This window comes from Leptinotarsa decemlineata, unplaced genomic scaffold, assembly GCF_025532065.1.
Source record: "Leptinotarsa decemlineata unplaced genomic scaffold, Ldec_3_MD MMD2_tig00026354_RagTag_RagTag, whole genome shotgun sequence".
Lineage (NCBI taxonomy): Eukaryota > Metazoa > Arthropoda > Insecta > Coleoptera > Chrysomelidae > Leptinotarsa > Leptinotarsa decemlineata.
In genome coordinates this window covers 5,581,565-5,604,145 of record NW_027412702.1, presented here as the reverse complement: position 1 = coordinate 5,604,145, position 22,581 = coordinate 5,581,565, and the positions used below count along the sequence as shown (strand labels likewise).

The 22,581-nt window shown below is 33.8% G+C and overlaps 1 protein-coding gene and 1 long non-coding RNA gene across 4 annotated transcripts in view; one reads left to right on the top strand and one right to left on the bottom strand.

The window, feature by feature from the left end:
* The window catches only part of LOC111509201 (serine protease gd), a 47,393-nt gene that overhangs the window by 1,132 nt on the left and 23,680 nt on the right, over positions 1-22,581 (bottom strand). For 2 of the 3 annotated variants that reach the window (XM_023164897.2, XM_023164896.2), the window contains exons 4-9: positions 19,935-20,270; positions 17,640-17,720; positions 17,486-17,551; positions 9,710-10,024; positions 5,330-5,596; positions 1,406-1,564 (exon numbers count right to left, since the gene is read on the bottom strand). In XM_023164897.2, the coding sequence (XP_023020665.2) occupies positions 1,406-1,564; positions 5,330-5,596; positions 9,710-10,024; positions 17,486-17,551; positions 17,640-17,720; positions 19,935-20,270 (1,224 nt within the window). The remainder of the gene's footprint in view (positions 1-1,405; positions 1,565-5,329; positions 5,597-9,709; positions 10,025-17,485; positions 17,552-17,639; positions 17,721-19,934; positions 20,271-22,581) is intronic. The other variant, XM_074184591.1, reaches the window with a different exon arrangement.
* LOC141486492 (uncharacterized) lies at positions 12,975-14,701 on the top strand. The gene is made up of 2 exons (XR_012467889.1): positions 12,975-13,893; positions 14,308-14,701. It is a non-coding gene; the product is annotated as an uncharacterized lncRNA (long non-coding RNA).

Below are 22,581 nucleotides of genomic sequence, written 5' to 3'. Positions count from 1 at the left end.
AAAAAATATTTTCTTACGAACAAATGAACTGAAAGAAATAGTCCTTTCCAAGCAACTACTCTCAGATGGATACTAAATTTCATGAAAACCACTTTTTTCCATTCAGGTTGTACTCCAAACATTCGTTATAGAATTCAAAAAGATAACATGCATAGGAACACCACACAACGTTATATATGCAAGGCCATTGATGAAAAATTTCATTTACATGCAACTCGATCAGCTTGAAGGTGTACTTCATCGAAGTTTCGGGTTGAACACACTCGTCTTCAATGCCTCATCAGCACCTATTTGCTAAGTCATTTTTTTATGCTTTGCTTGTTTATTGCAGCTCACATTCTTTGAATTGAACCCAGGAACGTTCATGCAAAATTCAACAAAGAAGACCCAGCCTTGTCAAATCAATGAGAAATTTCCTCACGAATTCTGCCAGAAGGCAGAAAGACAATATTTTAAGTTTCTCGGGACAAGGTGGAAAAATGTTATTTTCATGTGACACATGATTGGTGGAAAACCATGATAGGTTATTGGGATTCGAAGAGATTCATAAATCAATCCAGACTCAACCAACTTTTCCACAGTCGATAACCTCCACTCAATTTATAATAAATTCATGTTGCTCATCTGTTTCAATTTCACATATATGAGCTCATGTGAAGTTCTTTCACTCTCCTTTAGGTAGTTTATCGTTAGCACAATACCATGTTGATTTGATTCTAATCACTGTCAAGGAAACAGAAAAAATATTGATCCCGTATTTTTAAAATTTTCAATTTTGCTGATATATTTCCCAAATTGCGTTCTATGTTCAAAATATTGTTTACACTGCCTGTCACTAGCTGTACAGCAGAGCGACTTTTTTGTAAAGAGATTGTAAAGTTATTCAAGTAATTCTGAAAGATGAATTTTAACTTCAGATTCATGATCAAATCAAAATATACTTGTGTCAGGTCGAGTCAACTGGGTGAAATTAAAGAAGTAAATGATGAAATCTCAAAAATGTCGAAGTGATTTGAGAAACAGGAAGAAAATAATCTGTATTCGCAACTTTTAATGCCAACATTTCGACGATTATTCTCGTCTCCTCTAGGGCTACAATGAATATAATATTCTGAATAAACAATATTGAAGTATTTCAAATTTAGTTATTATATTTATTATAGCCCTGAAAAACGGTGATAATAATCGCCGAAACCTTGGCATTAAAAATTGAGAATACAGAGTAGTGTATTTTTGGGTCCAATTGCTTGTGAAAATACAATCAGAAAGGAGTTCATTTTCAGGTAAAACTGGTACTTTTGTCATAAATTATGTTTTCACGCTCCAGAATTTTGACGATTATCAGGGGATCATAACCATATATTTTCAATGAAAAGAGTTCTCTAAATGGGCACAGTGAACTTACCCGCACAAAATGTTCTGTTAGACGTGATGTATTGAAATTGGTAGGAACTTCGCAAGCATGTTTCTTGACTAACTATTGGTAAACGGATTTGCTTAGGTTCTTCAGTCATAAGATTCCCATCTTCATCCTTACCCCATCCTACCACTGTCCCTTGTTTCCCTGCAATAGAAAAACATAACGTTATTCAACACAAGACCCCAACGAAATATTTTTTCGAAGTGAAAAATGAGATTGAGACTGTCTCTTTAGCGAAAGAAGTGAAACTACAAAATGCAGAAAAAGTTTTTTGATAATTGCCTCCCAAAAATGCTATGAATTTTTCGAAAATATGAATAAACATTTCAACATAAAACTCTAGGAGACATTGCATTGAAAATTATTTCAATCATTTCAATCTTTGTCCCACTATCAGCAAACAACAATAATTAAATAACATTCTCGGTGATGTAAAAAACCACATTGAAAGAGGTGAATAGACATTTTCCTAAATATCTGGAGTACTTCTACATACCGAGGGACCATCAATAAAGTTTCCACAATAAACATATTTTGTACTTGTGATGTACTGTTTGGAACCTTTGGTGTAGTAATGAATATTATTGGAGTTTTTTCCCAACACCAAATCGTTATTTTTATACCTCGAGACGTGTTTCGATCACCAAGTAATCATCTTCAAGAGGAAGATAAAACTAAAAACTACTCAAAACTAAAGCTACTTATACTAATCAGGTACATCATACAGGTAGGTAATCAGTAATACCACCCATACAAGTGTACCACCCTAAATTAATTTTACAATTGGCCTTTCTATTATTTTACAATATGTATGTTTAAATGTTACAGCTATATATAGAACAATTTTCAGCCGGCGTGTCTTTTTGTAGCGTGTCTTTTTGTAGTAATCAGTAAACCCAACAATATTATTTCAACAAGCTATATAGTATGCTATTTGGTATTGGTCCGTTATCGTTATTCATAATATTATTATGTTTACTTATTTCTACACTCTCATAGCCAATTGTAGAATTAATTTAGGGTGGTACACTTCTATGGGTGGTATTACTGATTACCTACCTGTATGATGTACCTGATTAGTATAAGTAGCTTTAGTTTTGAGTAGTTTTTAGTTTTATCTTCCTCTTGAAGATGATCACTTGGTGATCGAAACACGTGTCGAGGTGTAAAAATAACGATTTGGTGCTGAGAAAAAACTCCAGTAATATTCAAACATATTTTGCTCAAACCTAGACATCAAATAGTAGATGTTTTTCTTACCTTTAGACATGAAACACTCCAAAAAAAATGAATGCTCTGTTTTAAACAAGCAATCATTGAATTTATGTTCTTGATACAATGGCACTGTCATTAGGACTCAAGTTAACGATCTGCGATATAATTTTTGTGGCACAGGGTATCTTTTGTATTGTATGTGGTGTAAGAATATTAATATATTTTGCTAACTTTTTCATGTGGCATTCCTTAGTTTCAATAGTAGACTTATCCATATTTCTCATATATATTCGAACATCCCAGTTGACGATAGTTTCGAATATTAGCTATGTATTTTTCCTTCTAATCTCCTGGAGAGGATAGTATATTTTCAGCTCTTCTTCAAAACGGACTGGGAATAATTTTACCTGTTCTCATAGAATTGTATACAGCTAGTCAGGCGTGGAACTATATACCACCCAGTTGGTTGGCAGCAAGGGTGGTATTTATACCTAAAGTGGGTCGGAAAGACTCACAACCTAAATCGGTACATCCAATCAGCCTTATATCCTTCCTGTTGAAAAGACTTGAAATGATTCTGGACGGAGGAGGGTGGCATTATATGCATCCCACCTGAATAAGCAGCAGTATGTTTATTAAACCGGCAAATCGACAGATTCAGCATTGAACAACTTTGTAGAGAAAATTTTCCTTGACAACAAGGAGGTTGCAGTTGATGTATTTTTCGATATTGAAGGAGCATTTTACTACCTGAATCTATACGATAATTTCTGGCTAGGAAAGTTATAAAATCGACCATAACTGGTTGGATCTATGCCATGCTGGTGAACAGAACTGTAACTACGACTCTTCAAGGCAAGGAAATCAGGTTCAGGATCACCAGAGGCTGCCCTCAAGGTGGAGTACTATCTCCCCTTCTGTGGTCGCTCCTGACGGATAGTCTGCTTGATCATTGATCATTCCATTTGGAATGGAGGTGAAATATCGTGGCATTGTCCTTAATAAAAAACTCACCTGAAACACTGACTTGGAAAAAGTTTTACACAAAGTCAGGCTGTCCCTGTGGGCATGTCGAAGGATTGGTGGTAAAACTTGGGGTTTAGGTCCCAAACAAATCCATTGGATTTATGTGTTGTTCGCCAGACCAATGATCACTTCTGCTGCAGTTGCCTGGTGGCCGAAGGCTCTACAGAAAACGGCCCAGGCGAAGCTCTCTGGCTTACAGAGACAGGCTTGTCTGGCCATCAGTGGTGCCATCAGTACCACACCGTCAGCGCCCATGGAGATCCTTCTAGATCTAACTTCTCTCCACATTTTTCTGGAGAGAGAGGCTAGATGGACTGAATATAGACTTGTGCACATTGCCAATCGCACAAATAAATTTAATGCAGAGTGCAACAGACTGTTAGTTGACACTAGAAGTCACAGCATTCTGGAAATGACCTCTGACTCTATGCCTCCAACTGTCAACTACGAAGTGCCTTATAAACTACTGTTCCTGAGTAGAGAGGACTGGATCCTCCGTAAGAAGGAAATACTGAGAGCAGATAGTTGTTGGTTTATAGAAGGATAGAAAATACCTTCTGGTTCTGGTGCAGATGTTTTCAGTCGCAGATCCAGGACATAGATATCAACCTGCCTAGGAAACTATGCGAAAGTATTTCAAACGGAAATTTATGATACTGATTTGTGTGCGGAGAGATTGAAAAAATCCATCCTCATACACAAGTCAATAAAAATATCCACGGACTGTCAAGCGGCATTGAAAGCTCTTGACTCCTACCGAATAACGTCTAAATTGGTAGCAAATTGCCAAAAAATCACTCTCCTCGATAGGAAGCTGTAACAGATTGTCTCTGGTCTGGATTCCTAGTCATAATGGCCTCTAAAGCAATCAGGCTGCTGACTTCCTTGCAAAGAAGGTTGCTGCAAGCAGCTTCATCGGACCAGAACCTGTCATGGGCATCGCTTTAGGCTTTGCCAATGAAAGATTGAACACCTGGATGGCAAGAAGATTTATGGACTTCTGGCAGAATCTTCCAGGATTGGCTCACTCCATGGCGTTTATTCACCCTTCGAAGCTTGATACGAAACAGTTGTTGGACTTTATATGCGGAGACTCGGACTGTCGGAAGACAGTGTGTGTCGCCTCTGTTTGGAAAATGATGAATCTGCAGAGTCCATACTTTGTGCCTGCCCCACTGGGGACCGAATCAGGTTTTTAGAGTTCAACAGAGCCGCATTCTTTCCATGTGACCTGAAAGAGCACTTACCATACAAACTAATCGACCTCGTTAAGAAGCTGGCTTTATTTGGCCGAGTGTGAATAGGTGTGAGCCACAATAAACTCTTGCGGGTTGCATTGGAGAGTCTAATAGACCCACTCACTTTGCGCCTAACCTAACTTATGTATTCATTAATTACATTGGTAGCGTTTGAAAACAGCCCATGTTGCAGAATCATTTTTTTCCAATTTTTTTATCGTCACCTGTCTTTGTACCTTTGGGTAGGAATGATATTATGGAGAGAAACAAGAGGAAAACAATGAAAAACAAAGATTGTAAAAACTCTGATCCCTTCATGAAATTCACTTAATGATCACAAACATATTCTTAATAAATAATTATAGTGATTTTAAAGTATCTCCGAAATATATTGATACTATTAGAATATTGACGAGATGTGTGAACTCACCTACAATTTTTTCTAATTCGGAGTTACCATCCCATAGACACAATGGTCTCACATATTTGGTAAATTCCATTTTTTCGCTAAGCACTAATACTGCAACGTCGGCGTCACCAGAAAACGCCATGTAGTCTGGATGGACATGGATGGCTTCTGGTTCAACTATTCTTTCGCCATGTGATGGCACCCATTTTTGAACATTCAGTTTACCCAGGATTACGAGAAGCTCATTGGGTTTGAGCACTTTGTTGTCTTTTTTTGCACAGTGAGCAGCTATAAAAAGTTAAAAATAATTCCACCTTCAGTCATACAAACTTCAACTCCAAACATTAGTGATTGGAGAAATGAAATAACCTTATTGAATACATTTTTTGCTCTCTTCTTTTCTCTGTCAGAATGGGGAATGTTCCTCAATTTGGGTTATTACAGCAAATGCCAGTTTGAACAAAATATAGTTGAGTTTGATTCTTGAGTTTTTCAAATTCACTTCGAAAAGTATTCAAATTGATGTTTCAAATGTTGGGTTTTAATTTTTGAAGGGATTTGTTTCTAATTCACATATTGGCAACAGCGTCTATATCAAGATGAAATAATTTATACGTACCTAGATATTCTACTTCAAATAAGGAGAATTATCTTTATAAATCAACAATTAAGGCAGAATATAAATTATAGTTCAATACCACCTCCACAAGCCACATAAACAACAGTTGTTTTCTTATTTATTTATATAGCGGAAGATAGGTTAGGTGCACAAAATGTCATATGTCACAGAATTTCTCGGAACTGGGTACATAAGTAAACAGAACAGCACGCCTCTGAAATATGTCATCTTTGTTTGTCTCATTCAGGTAACAGATTCATTGTCCTTTATTAGCTATAACCGATGTTGCCAAATGGTGAAATAGAAACGAATCCTTTTAAATGTTGAATGCATTATTTCATTCCTATTATTTGAGTATTTAAATAATTTTTCAAAGAAAAAGGTTGAAATAAGTTTAAAATGCGTTGTTTTAGAGCTCTTTTATGAAAACTACTTGATTTTCGTCAGGAGGAACATTCCCCAAGTACACAGTACGACAAAAATCGAGTGATTAGATCAGATCTAGTGAAATATCTACTTCTGTCCCACTCGTAATACCGATGCCTAACTGTATTTATGACAAATTGATGAATGTAGCCGTTACTACGTGGTAGGAAATCATAATGAAGAAAAGAGAAATGAAATTTTCTAGGTTTTTTTACCACTTTTACTCGTTACTAACGTTACTGCAGTTTCGTCCTATACTCACTTTCAAACTTATACAATACAATATTGTATATTATTGTATACAATACAATATTGTATAAGTTTGAAAATGTCCGTATAGGACGAAACTGCAGTAACGTTAGTTACAAATATATTATTGTATACAACACAATATTGTATAAGTTTGAAAATGTTCGTATAGGACGAAATTGCAGTAACGTAAGTTCAAAATAAAAGTGGTAAAAAACATAGAAAGTTTCATTTCTCTTTTCTTCCATTCATGATAATTATCGGCAATCAAAATCAGTTACCCAATCTAATTTTCAACACACATTGTTCAGAGAAAAATATTTTTTGCTCAAGAAAAGTTGTTTTATAGTAAATTGTAATATATGATATTGAGGAATAATTTTTCATTACGATCACAGGAATCGACTTACAATGAAGAAAAAAGTAAAATGAAATAAATGTTTATGTTAAACGGTTTCATTGAAAAAAAAGATAAAGTGATGAAGATAATTTATTGAAAATTAAAAAATAATTCTGAAGTCCAAGGTAGCAGTCATCACACCACTCTACTCGCAATCTAATGTATTGATAAGATTAAAAGATAATAAAATTGTTAGGCGTAACCTGAGTAAATATGTAAATATTACGCCCCACGATTTTAATATTTTCCTTATCTGATCAATACTGTAGATTGCTAATCAATACCGTAGATTGATGTCGTAGCGTATCCTGATTAATTATATAAATACTATGCCCAACGATTTTATTATTTTACTTATTATTATACCCTACATTTCTGAGAATAGTAGTGTGAAGACTGATACCTTGGACGTTCCGAATTATGTTTTAGTTTTTATCAAATCCAGGAGTACATTATCTACGTCATTATTCTTTTTTTTACTTATTTTATTTTCAAGTTTTCAGTTTTTAATTTTTTTACTCAATTCTTTTCATTCTGTTCACTTCATTTATTTCCTCAGTATTGCAAGGTAATATGTAATTCGCCATTTTGTACCTGCGGCTATCTTGAATTTGCATCTTTTTCAAAGTGTATTACTATTCTACTAGTCAAACCCTGTCAATTGATACTTGATATTGAGGTAGTCGTGAAACAATATGTAATTCGTAACTGTAATGTGATTTTGTAGCTGCGGCCTTCTTGGATTTACAATGATATATAATTTATCGAATTGTTTTGTCCACTGTTGAGAGTGTGGAGATTAAAAAAAATTGAATTGCAACAAAAATAGAAAAAAATTGAAAAATCCTCAATTATTTCAGGTATAAATCATCTGGTGCAAATTTCAATTTATACTGTGGCATACAGAAATCATTTCCTGTGAAGTTTTATGAGAAATTTTGCAAATTTTGAACTTTTTGAAGTAATTGTTATACAGATAGAGGATTTTTTAATGAAATGAATATGAACACCTTTGTCAAATTACCACTAGTTGATCAAGTTTTATACTTAATAATGGGGTCAAACCCGAAGAATTGTCATTCTTAGACGTTTCGGTGAAGAGGACCGACAGTAAGTGGGAAACATCTGTATACTGAATCAAACCACCAACAATCGACTAAAAGAGGGATCATTAAGACTCTATTAGACCGTGCTTTCTGGCTCTGTAATACGAAGGAAGGTCTCGAGAAGGAACTAGACATCATCAAAAATGATCTTCAACGGAATGGCTACTCCAAAGCGATGATGGAAAAGACTTTGGCTAAAAGACAGCAGGAGCCTCGCAAGGAAGAGAAGCCGCTACAACCAGTGCTTGCACATCCCTACATCAGAGGATTATCGGAGAGGATAAGAAGAATCGGTTCCAAGTACAACATCAGAACCTGCTTCAGATCCGGTAACACTATCCGTAGCAGCTTCACGAAAACCAGGCCACCAAACGCGGACTACGATTGCAAGAATTGCATTTACCGGATACCCTGCGAGTGCGGAAAATCCTATATTGGTGAAACTAAGAGGCCATTGAATGTTCGCATTACCAAGCACAAGAAACATACACAGCGAGGGGAAACCAGCAAATCAGGAATAGCAGACCATGTTTGGACCCATTAACACAACATCGAGTGGTCCCAAGCTGAGATCATACACAGAGAGGAACATTAGTTTAGGAGAAAATTCAAGGAAGCCGTATACATGCTGTCCAACAACGTATTCAGTCAAGCTAGCGTAGAGATACGCAACATATGGAAACCCATCATCAAGCGAAAAATGGCCAACTCCCGCCAAACGATCAACTCCCACTGAACCAGTGAAGCGGAAAAAATGGATAGCGGGGATAAGAGAAAGTACTCGAACAACCCATAAATAGTCATCTTTCGAAGGAATCAGTCCAGTCATCACCCGAAGACGATTGTAGATACTAACAATCGAAACGTCGTGAACTAACGTGGCTTGGAAGTTTTTAACTTATTTATTTTCATTTTCATGTATATTTCTTTATTTTTTGTTCAGTCGTTCTATTTTTACTTGTATTTTATTTCACTATTATTTCATTTCATGTTATTTTTGCTTAATATAATTGTTATTTTCAGCAATTCATTTTTAATTCTTCTTCTTTTTTAGTTGTTTCAGGGATTTCAAATCATTTTATATATCAGACAATGGAAGTCCGAACTAGAGAAGTTCGGTTACTGCAATTCACACAATTTCGAAAAATTTAACGAAATAACAATTTTCCTTTCGATGAATAGTGTTAACAACAAAGTGAGAAGGAAATAGACAAATGAATATGTTGAGTTAGTTTATTTAGCGATATCTAATGCGCATTCAGCGATGATTTAATTCTCTGTTCCATTTGAAACGTCTATGATTACTGCTGGTGGACTATATGCGCAACAAAAATACCTTCCAGTTAGTTTCTAGTTTTAATCTTCCTCTTTGAAGATGATCACTTGGTGATCGAAACACGTGTCGAGGTGTTAAAAATAACGATTTGGTGTTGGGAAAAACTCCAGTAATATACAAAAATACTTAAGTAGACTTTTTGTTTGTACAAATTTTTACCCGTTTTGAGATGTTTTTTTTGCTACATATTTACATCTACTACAAAATAAAATAGTATGCAAGTTGTGCAATTAGGCAGGTAAACACCAAAACTGAGATAACTCACCTGTAACTACATGTCTATCAGAAATGAGTGAACCGCTACACATGTAATTCAGCCCAGTTGGCTTCACCCAAAAGATTGCTGCCAGCCACGGGTAGGCTCCCCTTGGTACCGTATCCCCATGCACCACCAATTCATTCGTAGAGACTGACCTTCCGCAAATGTTTTCATACGGTATACCGACTTCAGCAGTATCAGAGGAAACTTTTCCAATTTCTGTCAAAACTGTCTTAGAGTTGACTGATTCTCCAGGGCCTCGTTTAGTTAGTGGGGGTACATGTTCTTCTACAAGAGTTGAGGTAGTTACTGGGTTGAGTTCTAAAAATGATTAACATGAATGAATAAATAGTCAAACTGGTTATATTTGAGGAATTGTATACTTGGATTTATTATGTTTGCAAATTGAAAGGTTATATATATATATATATATATATATATATATATATATATATATATATATATATATGCTTTTGGCCTGTTTAGAAAATCTGTTTAAAATCTGTTTTTCCGTTAACCAGCTGTCGCACCCCTACGAACGATAACCCTCAGAAGTAGAAATTTGTGCGAGATAAGGATTAACGAGGTCTTACCTTTTAAAGTATTATTTCTAACACGGCCCGGCCTCTATATCTGGTTTGTAAACTCTAACATTCATGTAATTTAAGCGAATTTTTTTTATCACTGCAAGCACCACTCGAAAGTTGAAAAGGAGGGAAGTTTCAATTATCCATTTGTGATAACTACTATTAAACGTAGACAAATTATTCCTAAACTATAATATTTATTAATTGATAGTAGAAAATATTGTTACAAACAATCTTATCTCTACTAAAATATACTCAGAAAGGAAAAAAATGTTTTAAATCAATTACAACATAGTTTTCAAGACTAGAGTTAAACTTTTAGTTTTCAAGTTTCAATGTTTTGAAATCTTTACATTATGATATGTTAATATAGCATGTTTTACAACTAGGGGTTACCCGTGAATGAATGAATAAAAAAAATTACATCACCATGATATATGGCATGAAAGTTTGTCGCGACATGAAAAGTCATATGTTTTTTTTATAATTATTTATGGCAAGATCGATTATATTCTCATTCATCTGCACAGGTAAACTTTGCAACAAGCTTTTATAGTATACAGTGTGTAAAAGCCAAATGGAATAAATTCATTATTTCGGTTACGGTAAATACTATAACAAAATCCCGAAACACGTTGAATTTGAATTATAATTTGACATACTTCACGAAAAAATATTACCCCTACCTTCAACCCCCGTCGAATGACAGGTACAACCCCCAATTTTTTAAATGGGAACTATGAGCTTGTGATATACCGTTTGAAAGGTATCTTCATTCTCTATTTAAAAATGTTATCGTTTTGTTTTCAAGTTCATTGCAACAACTGAGATAAAATAAATTAAAATCATGTGGTTTCCGAAATTGGATAAAATACACTCAAAACTTATTTCATGTTGAGGTATCGATAAGAAGAAAGTAAGTAAAAACCATAGCAATATTATTTTCAGATGATGTCCTTTGAAAAACTGTAAATAATTTCCGTGGCAACGTTACTTTAAAACGCCTTGTCAGCTTGTTTTTTATATTACAACATTAGTTGTCAGTTTGTTTGAAGGTGGTTGACAATGTTTCGTGGTGCATTTCATCAGTTCCGACTTCCATTGTCTAATATGATTTAAATTGATTTGAAATCCCTGAAAGAATCTGTGAAAAAATTATTATTTATTATTATTATTAATTATTATTATTATTGAAAGATTAGCTGAAAAAACAATTTTATTTAGCAAAAAACTGAAATTACAATGAAATAACATACCAACCAGAAAAACCGAAAAAAATTAACGATTCAATTATTCAATTTTTTCACAGATTCTTTCAGGGATTTCAAATCAATTTATATCATATAGACATTAGTTTTCAGTGTTTTAATTCAAGTTCAAAGTTCGTTAACTTCAAGTCTGACAAATCTAACCATTTGTCAGACTTGAAGTTAACCATGTCAGACCATAACGGAAATGCATAAAATACCAGTTTTACCAATGATTGGTTACGGATAAAAAACCCGAACACAAAAAGAAGTAGATCGCTCGCCTATTTCATGAGAAATTTCCTAATTTACCGCCCATATCTCAAGGAACAATAAGCAAAATAGAGAAGCAGTTTCGCGAGCTTGGTCATGTGGGGCAGATAAAAAAATCAGCTGCCAATGCAATGAGTGATGAACTCAAATTAAATGTGATGCTTGAGTTTGAGGAAAAACCACATACATCGAGTAGACAAGCATCCACTTCATTCGATGTTAACCATACATCGATAGTAAACATATTAAAAGGAAATAAAATGCATTTCTAGAAAATGATACCTTCTCAGGAGCTCATGGAAGACGATTTCAATAGAAGAACTTATTTTTGTGAGCAAATAATGGACATGTTGGATAACAATATCACCCAATTAGAAGACATTATGATATCTTATGAGTGTACTTCGTCTCGTAACGGTCATACTAATCGTAAAAACTGTCACTACTGGTAAATGGAAAATCCTTACTGGATGAGAGAATAACACACGCAATACCCTCGAGAGGTTAATGTTTGGGCGGGGATTATGAGAAACCATATCATTGGTCTCTTTTTCATTGAGGGCAACTCAAATGGCGATAATTATTTGGTACTACTTTAAAATGATGTACTCCTCTTCCAGGAAACCCTTAAGTTCCAGCGAATACGATATAGTTTCAGAAGGATGGAGCACCACCATATTACCAAGCTGATGTTCGGCAATATCTCCATACAATGACCAAACGGTGGATACGGAGGCGAGGATCGATTGAATGGCCAGCGCGATCACCTGATCTTTCATTATTAGATTTCTTTTTATGGTGATATGTAAAGAACAATGTGTATGAAACTAAACCTTCAGATTTGAATGACTCAAAAGAGCGAATAACGTTTGCGATTAGGTAGATCACGCCTGATATGTTGAATAATGTTAGAAGACTGTTTATTTGAGATTAGGAAGTTGCCAAGACGTTCGCGGTGAACATTTTGAACATCTACTTCGTTAACATCCATAGTTCTACATTTAATTACGTTTTGCATTATATTTTAGTTTTTGAGTTTATTTTATCGAATTTCGGTAACCACATGATTTTAATTTATTTTATCCCAATTGTTGCAATAAACTTGAAAGCGATAACATTTTTGAATAGAGAATGAAGAGACCTCTCAAACAATTCAAAGGGGCCCACACAGCACTAGATATTCATGGAATATTCCCTGTATATCATAAAACGAACGTATATATTCCAAATATTCATAGAATATTCTTGGAATATATACATGCCTTTAGAATATTCATAGAATATGCTTGAATGAATATGGCAGGATTATTCCCGAAAGAATGTGCATAGAATGTCTATAAATGGATTATTCTCCCTTGAATATTCTAAGAATATTGTCGATCGAATATACCATATGATATATTCTTAGAATATATCCCCACGATATATTTTGGAATATTCTATACAATGGAATTTTGAATTATCTTATAATAACGTATCCAAAAATTCAATATTATTAAAAACAAAAATATTTGAAGATCTTAATCGAATGCATAACCTAATGTATATAACCCTGATAGTGTAAACCAGTTTTTGAACTCAACGCAAAGATTCTGGATGAATTGCTCCAACAGCAACTGTTGGAAACGACAAAAAAAATTGAATGGGCCAATAAATGAACCAATTGCATCAATAAATTGGTTAATTCTCATCCTATTTGTCTTTTTGTATTTGAAATTATTTAATTACAAAGCGAAAAATCCTGGAAACAGAGAAATGGGGAAGTGAATAATTGGAGTAAACGTTTCTCATTGGTCAATTGAAGTGTAGCGCGCGACAGTCGAATAAGCTCTGAGAAAGCGGCTGTCCCTTAATGCATGGTACATTTGCGTTTGCGTTAAATTCGACATTTGATTCAACATGGCGGTTGACGTAGCAGGTTCGCGTGTGTAATGCATGGTGTGTTGGTGTTATTATCAAAGTATAATTCTGTCACGTTCAGTGTACCATTTATAATTTGGGGTTGACCAATTTGCAGTACAGCGAATAGTTTGATTTTGGATCTTCAAACAGGAGAGTTGCATCTATTTAGTCTTCAAGAAAAGTAAGTAAAATGCAATAGTATCGATAGTAAAGTCATGGTGATTAACCTACTATACCTCATTTTAGGTTCGAGGAGAGTTGGTGTGTGGGATTTGTTGGTTTGACTAAGTACATGTTTGGACTAGAGTGATTTCAGTTGTGTATCTTCAATAGAGAAAAGTAAGTGAATGACACATTCTTTTGTATCATTTGTTTTCATAGAAACAGAGTGGTACCTGGTACAGGCAGGTGCACCAAGGAACTGAAAACGTAATGATTACTTTTCAACAAGACAATGCAAGTTGCTCTCCAAGTCATAAAATGTTGTAAATGTTCATGAGTAACCTATGCGAAAAATATCTATTTGATTTTTTTCCAGTTTTATTGTGCCACTTTTAAATAGTGATAATGAACGTTAATGTACATTTTGTTCCAGGTATTACTATTGAAACACTGGCTGATGCATTGTTGGACAAATATAAGGAAAACTATTCTGGTGAGCAAAGTTTGAATAACTTTAAGTAAGTGAAATTCATTGAAGAACCCATCATACCACTCATTTTAAATACTTCATTTGTGGGTTTATTTTTCTAAGTGAGAAACCTAACCTAACCTATTTCTTGATGTAATACACTTTTTCTTTTTCAATGAAATGATATATATATTATTTTTTAATTAGTGCTGATGAATTCACAGAGTTGTTATTTTAGTATATTTTTTAGTGTACATTTGTTTGAGAGTAGGAACATCCTAATTTGAATACATTTCTAATATTTGTAATATGACAGTATTCAGGAATATTTTATTCAGTGAATAAATATTTTGAATTAGATTTTTTATTTTTAATATTGGTTGAAACGTCAAATATTTCAGTGTATATTGTTTTTAAAATATATTTGTTTATGAATATTATGTGTTTTATTACTTGTGTGAATCTTGTATCAAAATGCAATATATACATGCCTAATAGCGGTTACTCGTCACATTCTTGGAATATTCCAAATATTCCTAGAATATTCATAAAATATATTTAAAGAATATTCTATGGTGTTTCTTTATTGTATATTCCTACAATAAACTAAGAATATCCTGAATATTTTATGAATATTCCTCGGGTTCTATTCCTGGAATATTCTTAATAGAATATACCTTAGATATTCTAAGAATATAATAAGATATTCCAAGAATATTCCCAAGGAATATTCTTAAAATATATCAAAGGTTCGCCAGGAGCACTTCCAGGGAATATTCTCCAGAAGATATATATATATCCATGGTATATTCATAGCATAATACAATATCCTTAAATGTATATTCATGAAATATACCTGGAATATCTATTGCTATGTGGGGGTTGAAGGTAGGGGTGGCATTTTTAAGATAAAGAATATCAAATTATAATTTACATTTGACGTGTTTCGGGATATTTTTTAAATATGTACAATAACCGGAATGATGAATTTATTCCATTTGGCTTTTACACTCTGTATACATTGTGTAACGTAATAAATTCATGGGATTGAATTGCTTCAAAAGTTACCTTCTTATTTTTAGGGCATGTTACTTATTACATTTACTTACTTATTTCAAGCAGAAATCTATGGTATTGAATTGTGTGCGGAGAGATTGGTAGAATCCAACAGCATACATTAGTCAATAAAAATTCTCGGACAGTCAAGCGGCGTTGGAAGCTCTTGGCTTCTACCGAGCAACGTCTAAATTGGTAGCAAATTGCCAAAAACGACTCTCTTTAATACGAAGACAACAGATGGTCACTGGTCTGGATTCCCGGCCATACTGGCCTGGAAGGCCATGAGGCTGTTGACTCCCTTGCAGAGGAGGGGACTGCAAGCAGCTTCATCGAACCAGAACCTGTCATCGGCATCGCTTTACGCTTTGCCAAACAAACATTGAACACCTGGATGGCAAGAAGATTTATGGACTTCTGGTAGAATCTTCCAGCTTCCAGCCTTAGAAGCTTGAAACCAAACAGTTGTTTCACTACAGTACTACAATGTCTAACAGGTCTTCTCACAGGTCACTGTCGTCTGAATCATCATATGCCGAGACTCTGACTATCGAAAGACCCTGTGTGTTGCCGCTGTTTGGAAAATGATGAAACAGCAGCCCACATACTTTGTAGGCACGCTGCGGACCGAATTAGGTTTTCAGAGTATGGCAGAGTCGCACTCTTACCATCTGACCTGAAAGATTACTCACCATAAAAACAAATCGGCTTCGTTAAGAAGCTGGGTTTTTGGTCGAGTTTGAATAAGTGTGAGCCACAATAAACCCTAGCGGGTTGTGGCGGAGGGTCAAATATAGAGCGTGTATAAAATTATTTGACTTTTTCGTTCGACTTTTCTTGATTATCAAATAAGAACCCTTGTTTTTCAGATAAGTTTATTATTTTACTAACAACTTGTTCTGACGAAATTTTCTAAGTCGATTGGAATTTTGCGGAAAAACTTCATTGAAGTATTTTGTTTTTCTTCACAACCGGAATAAACAAGTTTTGTATTCCTGATATTATCAATTTGTCTCCCGACCAGTGCAGAAGAAATATTGAGGCATTCATTCCTAAATTATGCATTCCATACGGGAAAAACTTATATGAGCTTCATATAGTACTCAATGAGAAGAACAAAATTAGTTCTATGTTTCGATATGAGATTTTTTTCAATTTTTTTAATATCACTCGAAGACGATTGTGGATACTAACAATCGAAAACGTCGTGAAGTAGCTTGGCTTGGAATCTTTTAATTTTTGATTATCATTTCTTGTTAATAATTTTTAATTTTCAATTTTTGTTGATAGTTCAATTTTTAATTGTTGCTTGTATTTTATTTCACTACAATTTCACTGCTTGATATAATTGTAGTTCTTCAGCTAATCTTTTTAATTTTTATAGAATCTTTCAGGGATTTCAAATCACTTTATATTATATTAGACAATGGAAGTCCCAACTAATGAAATGCACTTTTTCTGTATTATCAGAGTTCACTTCTAAATTGTCTCTCATTGCCGAAATTTTACGAAGTAAAAAAATTCAAGTCCATCATCAAAATCTACAGTACATATCTTATATAAATCCAGAAGTATTGCGGTTATGAAAAAAATGTTCGGACAATTTTATAGAACACTTTGAGGTGTATAGAATTGGTTCTTCGAAAAATTTTAATACAGTAGTTTCGGTTTGCTGAGAGCAACAAAAATGGTTTCATAAACTATTTTGTCATTCTAAATTGTGGAAAAAAATTTGATTTTCTTCAGAAACTTATATCTGTAGATCTGAAAGGTCTTATGAATGTTAAACATTTCAAATGAATGATTCGTTCGACATATAATGTTGACAGAAATTTTCAGGGCAGACAGACGACACACATTCTCTGAAATTTTTAATTTTGATCATGATTATTTCGTCCAAAACAACAAGGTATCTATTTTGAAAAATTTGGAGTCTGCTGTAATCGTAGTGATTTAATACATGTCTATTTGCTCAGTGAACTAAAATTAAATATACTGTTAAATAGATTTTGAAAGCTTCCCATCATTCAGCTTAAAGTTATTTTTTTCCTAATTAGTTTAAAAAAGTGTACAGATTACATAATACCTGTTTTCGACTTCATCATTGTTGTTAAAAAGAAAGGATTGCCACGGAAAATAGGTGACTTGATTTCTGAAAATAAAAATTGTTAAGATTTTGTTTACGAATAGGAAATTATTCATAGGAAAAAAATTCATTATACTATTGGAAAACAACTCACCTGAGGTATTCTCTACGTCATAATGGTCATCCATAGACCGAAAGAAGAATGGATTATTAGGATTCAGTTTGAAGATTTCATCTGCAAATAATATTTGACAATTTCTGTAACTTCAAACAATCATTTGATTTATAATTTACTGATTCAGAACTAAATATTGAGTGAGTATTGCGAATATCAATTCGAAAACAAATAAGGAACAGCAACTACCTAAATGTTACAACTTGAAGAAATTTCGAATCATTCCAGAATTTTCCAAACGTTTCCAAAGATTTGTTAACAAGACTAAGTGAAGAAAAAATCAGGTAGAAAAAAAATTTTTAGTTGTAACTGGACGCCTGGCAGATGTGAAACATCATTAATGATATTTTGTGACCTCTGTGATGATTGTTGGGAACTGAAATATTTATAAAAAATATGTAATCAAGATAAACAGGAAAAAAATTTGATGTGGCTTTATAATACTAGTAAACTCAAGAATCTCATTGAAATATATTACTGAAGATCTTAAATTATAAATATCAATATTCTTCAAGCAAGTATTTTATTATTCAACACCTTCCGAAAGCCGAAAGTTATTAAATGGGCTAACTGAGACAACTATATCCCAAAATGAAAAACGATATCTTGCCTAGGCTAAAAAAAATTGGTGAAGTTATTATTTTCACGTCATTGTTGAACTCAATCCAATTTATACTCAAGAATGTAAATTAAAATGTTGAATTAAAATTTAATAAACTCCATTCTCCAAGTTTATCTGAAATTTTCAGTATCAGGATGAAATGAGTTATTTTTATTTACTACTGAATTTTCTAGAAAAAAGTTCCCACTTTGTGTAGTAGAAGTTTCTCAAAAATTCTTCTCACAAAAATCATATAATAATTTTATATAAAAGCTGGAGTAAAAAAAGGTATTAACTTCGTTTACAATTTTTTTTAAAGGAAAGTAGAAGTTACCGATTCAAAAAATATACTGTATTACTTTTTCCACGTCACTACAGACGTGAAAATAAATATTCAAAAAAGGTCGATGGAAAATCTGATATCGTCCACAAAAAATGACTCTTGTTCAATAGTTTAACTACGCTAATGAAAAAAATTGTTGGCTTAGTTTCAATGAGCATAACAGATTGGCTTTGTCATTCTATGATATTAATTGCTGTAACCCCTTTATCAATCAAGATAACAACCGAAAATTGCTGGTAACTGATTGAACAACCCTAAATAAAGTAACAAATTATATTTGAAAGAATATCTGGGAAATGCAGTTTGAATTAGCTTCGTTAGTAATTTCATTTGACCTTGTTTTTTGAAATTGTAAGTGAACACTTTTTGTAGATAATTTCACGATGAACAAAAAGGTTTCATGCTTCGTCATGAAATCGACTCACATTGGTTGGAAATGAATAATTGAACAACATTTAATTGTGTGGAGGAAATCAGAGTCTTATATCGACCTTCTTTGGGTATTTATGCCTTCCACAATCTTCAATAATGAAAATTGTAATGGATAACTTTGAACTGGTGTAGAAAGGGCAAACTTTTCCGTTACGAGCTAAGAAATTATTCAGAAACTTTTCTCAACGTTTCGGAAGCTGAAATCTTCCTTCGCCTTCAGACTATAAAAATCTTGTAGTTTTCTTGTCGCTAGTTCGTTTCGAAATCTGTCAAGGACGTATAGAAATGAAGAGTTTTCCAATTCTGGAGACGGAGATAGGCTTTAGCCTCCGAAACATTAAGATGATTTTCTGAATGATTTCTTACACCTTTTTTGATAGGCAAAATCATTGAATACGACAGGTTACTGAAATCTTTGAACATATTTTTTTGTGGAAAATTCTTTGAATACACACAGTAACTTATCGAGGTGAACTTGAAAGTTCGTCGTTTTTACACCTACATGAAATTGTTCTGATAGAAAGACATCGATTAGAGGGCCTCAGTAGCCTAACAAAGAGGATAATCCATCACAAAAGTTATTATCAATTCCTCAAATCAAAGTACAATATTAAATCTTGATTGATGCGCAAAATACCAATAAATGACAACTACTCGAAACTCATCAAATGCCAAAATTGCCGAAATCAAGATATTGAAATATCTGAAAATATCTGAACTGTAAGTCATTGAAGGTTTCCATAGGCCAACATTCATTACTAGCGAGCACTTTTTTATAAATGCATATACATCTAACCAAAGCTAACTTCTACCATCCAAAATCAAAAAATCATTAGTCTGAAAAATGTTACAACTTTTCTCCGTATCTAGGTTGATTCATCTAGAATTATGTAAATACCTTGTTCTTTGGATATGTCTTCTGGAATATATGTTACCGGAAAGGTTTTTCTTCTATCGTTAGGTAGACTAATCGGTTGTCCCGAATTGAGCCCAGGTCGACTTGGAGTTGTTTCATCTGGTGGTAATCTATCTGCCTGCTGTTCAGTCCTTGGTAACCTAATATCATTTTCAAATCCACTAGACGGACTGAACCTATCAAATTTCGGCCGGGAAACCTCATCTCCAGGATGGAAAATATTATTTCCATCTGGTCCATTTGAAAATGATAGCGGTAGGATATCAACTTTCGTTGTGTGTTGGAGGTTTATAGTAGTTAAAACGGGCACAAGATTTCCTAAAAATAACACACATCCAATCATGATTTCTCTAGCACCGAATCTAGTGAACTGAAACGGATTTCATACAATGAGTATTACGAACGTTATTAATTAGGAACTAGAGGAACACCGACGGACGACAAAAAACTTGATTGATATTCGAGTAGCCAGATATGTAAATGTTAACAATTCATCTACAATATCCGTGACTGAAGGTGTAGAAAAATATTTATCTTGCTGTAGATGTCATTCACGAGGACCTACCCACATGTATTCATATAATAATGACGTATACAGGATATATTTTCTGTTTTAAACGGTTCTTGCACAATGACAACCTTAAATTGCACATTGTGGCAACTTTTGAAAGTCAAAACGGACATAATTGTCTATACAATAAAAAAACTGCTTAACTTTAACGTGACGAACTAGCCACGAAAAATGGCTTATTACATACCTATATATTAAATTATTTTTGGTAAAGAGATCGAAGTAGTCACTCGAAATATAAAATAATATTGAATCTCAATTTTTCTGCCGACACCCAGAGCTTGGTGCATTTTTTATGTAATGCATAATTTAAAAAACCATACCGATGTTGTTGACAAAATTTTCATAGCCAAAGACAATTATGACGGTTCTGAATGCTTCATTAATTTTTTTTTGATTTGGTGACGCATCTCGAGCTGCGCTCTTTTCATGTTAGATTGGATTAGATAGGCATTCACCCAATTACAGGAAATGTACAAAGGTGTTGATACAAAATATGTGCAAAACAGGATAATTACTACAGCTGAAAGAAATAGAATAGAAATAGAATATATCACACGAAGAAAAAAACTGACAGAGATAACAGTTGAAAAGCCTAGTGAGAATACATTTTAAAATATAACTTTCATCAATATAGCACATATCACAGATTGAATTGTAGTTGTTACAAATTATTGCCACTGGTGCTTTTAAACTGTACTTGGTCTGCCAAGATCACAGTAAAATGTCGTTTGATATCTGGAATTTAGGCGTGGAGTGCGGAAGTTGATCATTTGTAAAAGGGGGGCACACGAGATCTTATTATTCAGCAGTAGATTGTATTGAAAAGTTATCGTGTATTCAGAGAAGGATAGAATTAACGGTACCCTTTTGGGTATATATTTCGGTGACCTTGAATTAGAGATATTGAAATTTTTTTTGAACAGCATCCCTATGATGTATGTGGCAATTGTAAATTGAATACCATATTAACACGCCATATTCTAGTTCAGACCTCACATAGGCATTGAACAGTGTTATAATCGTATTAATATTCTTGAACTCTCTTGTATTCCTTATAATAAAGTCCAACATACGATTCGCTGTTGAGATAGCCTGATCTACGTGGGAAGTGAAGGTGAATTTATAATCAGAAGTGATTCCAAGATCTGACATCTCATTTACTCGACTAATTGAAATGTTATCAATAACATAGGAAATTCTGTTATATTTTTTTTTCTAGAAAATGATGAGATGTAACATTTCGATATGTTCAAAAGTAAATAATTCTTGGAACACCGGTTGAATACCAAATCGATTTCATTTTGTGAATTCAAGTAGTGTTCATAATTGTCAATTACTTTGTATAGCTTTAGATCATCAGCGTAAAGTAGTTTGGGGCAATTCATCATTTTTGCCAGGTCATTAATGAAAAGCAGATATGAAAGAGGCCCCAGGTTCGAGCCTTGTGGCACCCCTGAACTAGGTGTGTACAAAGAGGACTAATAACCTTCATGTTCCACGTATTGCTTTCTGCCAAGGAGAGCTTGTAAAAAGCTCAATTAAATAAACTTTCAGAAAAGCCAAACGATGATAGTCGCTGGATGAGGATGTGAAAATCAGTTTGATCAAACGCCTTTTGCATGTACATATAAACTACGTCAACCTGTTGCTTTTGGTCTAAAGCATCCGAAATATGTTAGAGGTATGTAAGATTGTTCATAAATGACTCATATCTCATCGGTCATAATTGACTCATATCTCAATAATAGGACACAAAATTTAGGGCCTCAGTTATATACACTTTATATTTCTGATGTCCCTAATTCATTGCAATGGGGTGAACATCATTTTCATGCAGACGATACACAGTTTTTTTTTTGTTTGTTTCTCATGGCACCAAAATCTACGACGCTGTATTTTCTGCAGTTTAATTGTTCATTGGTTCTACAGTTCCGATATTCTAAGTATTGCAACAATTTTCCAAGCCGTAACAAAAAAGTACTACTTGTCCCGTTTATGATTGGATAGTTTAAATTATTATTAATTATTAATTAACACGCTTTTATTAGCTTCACC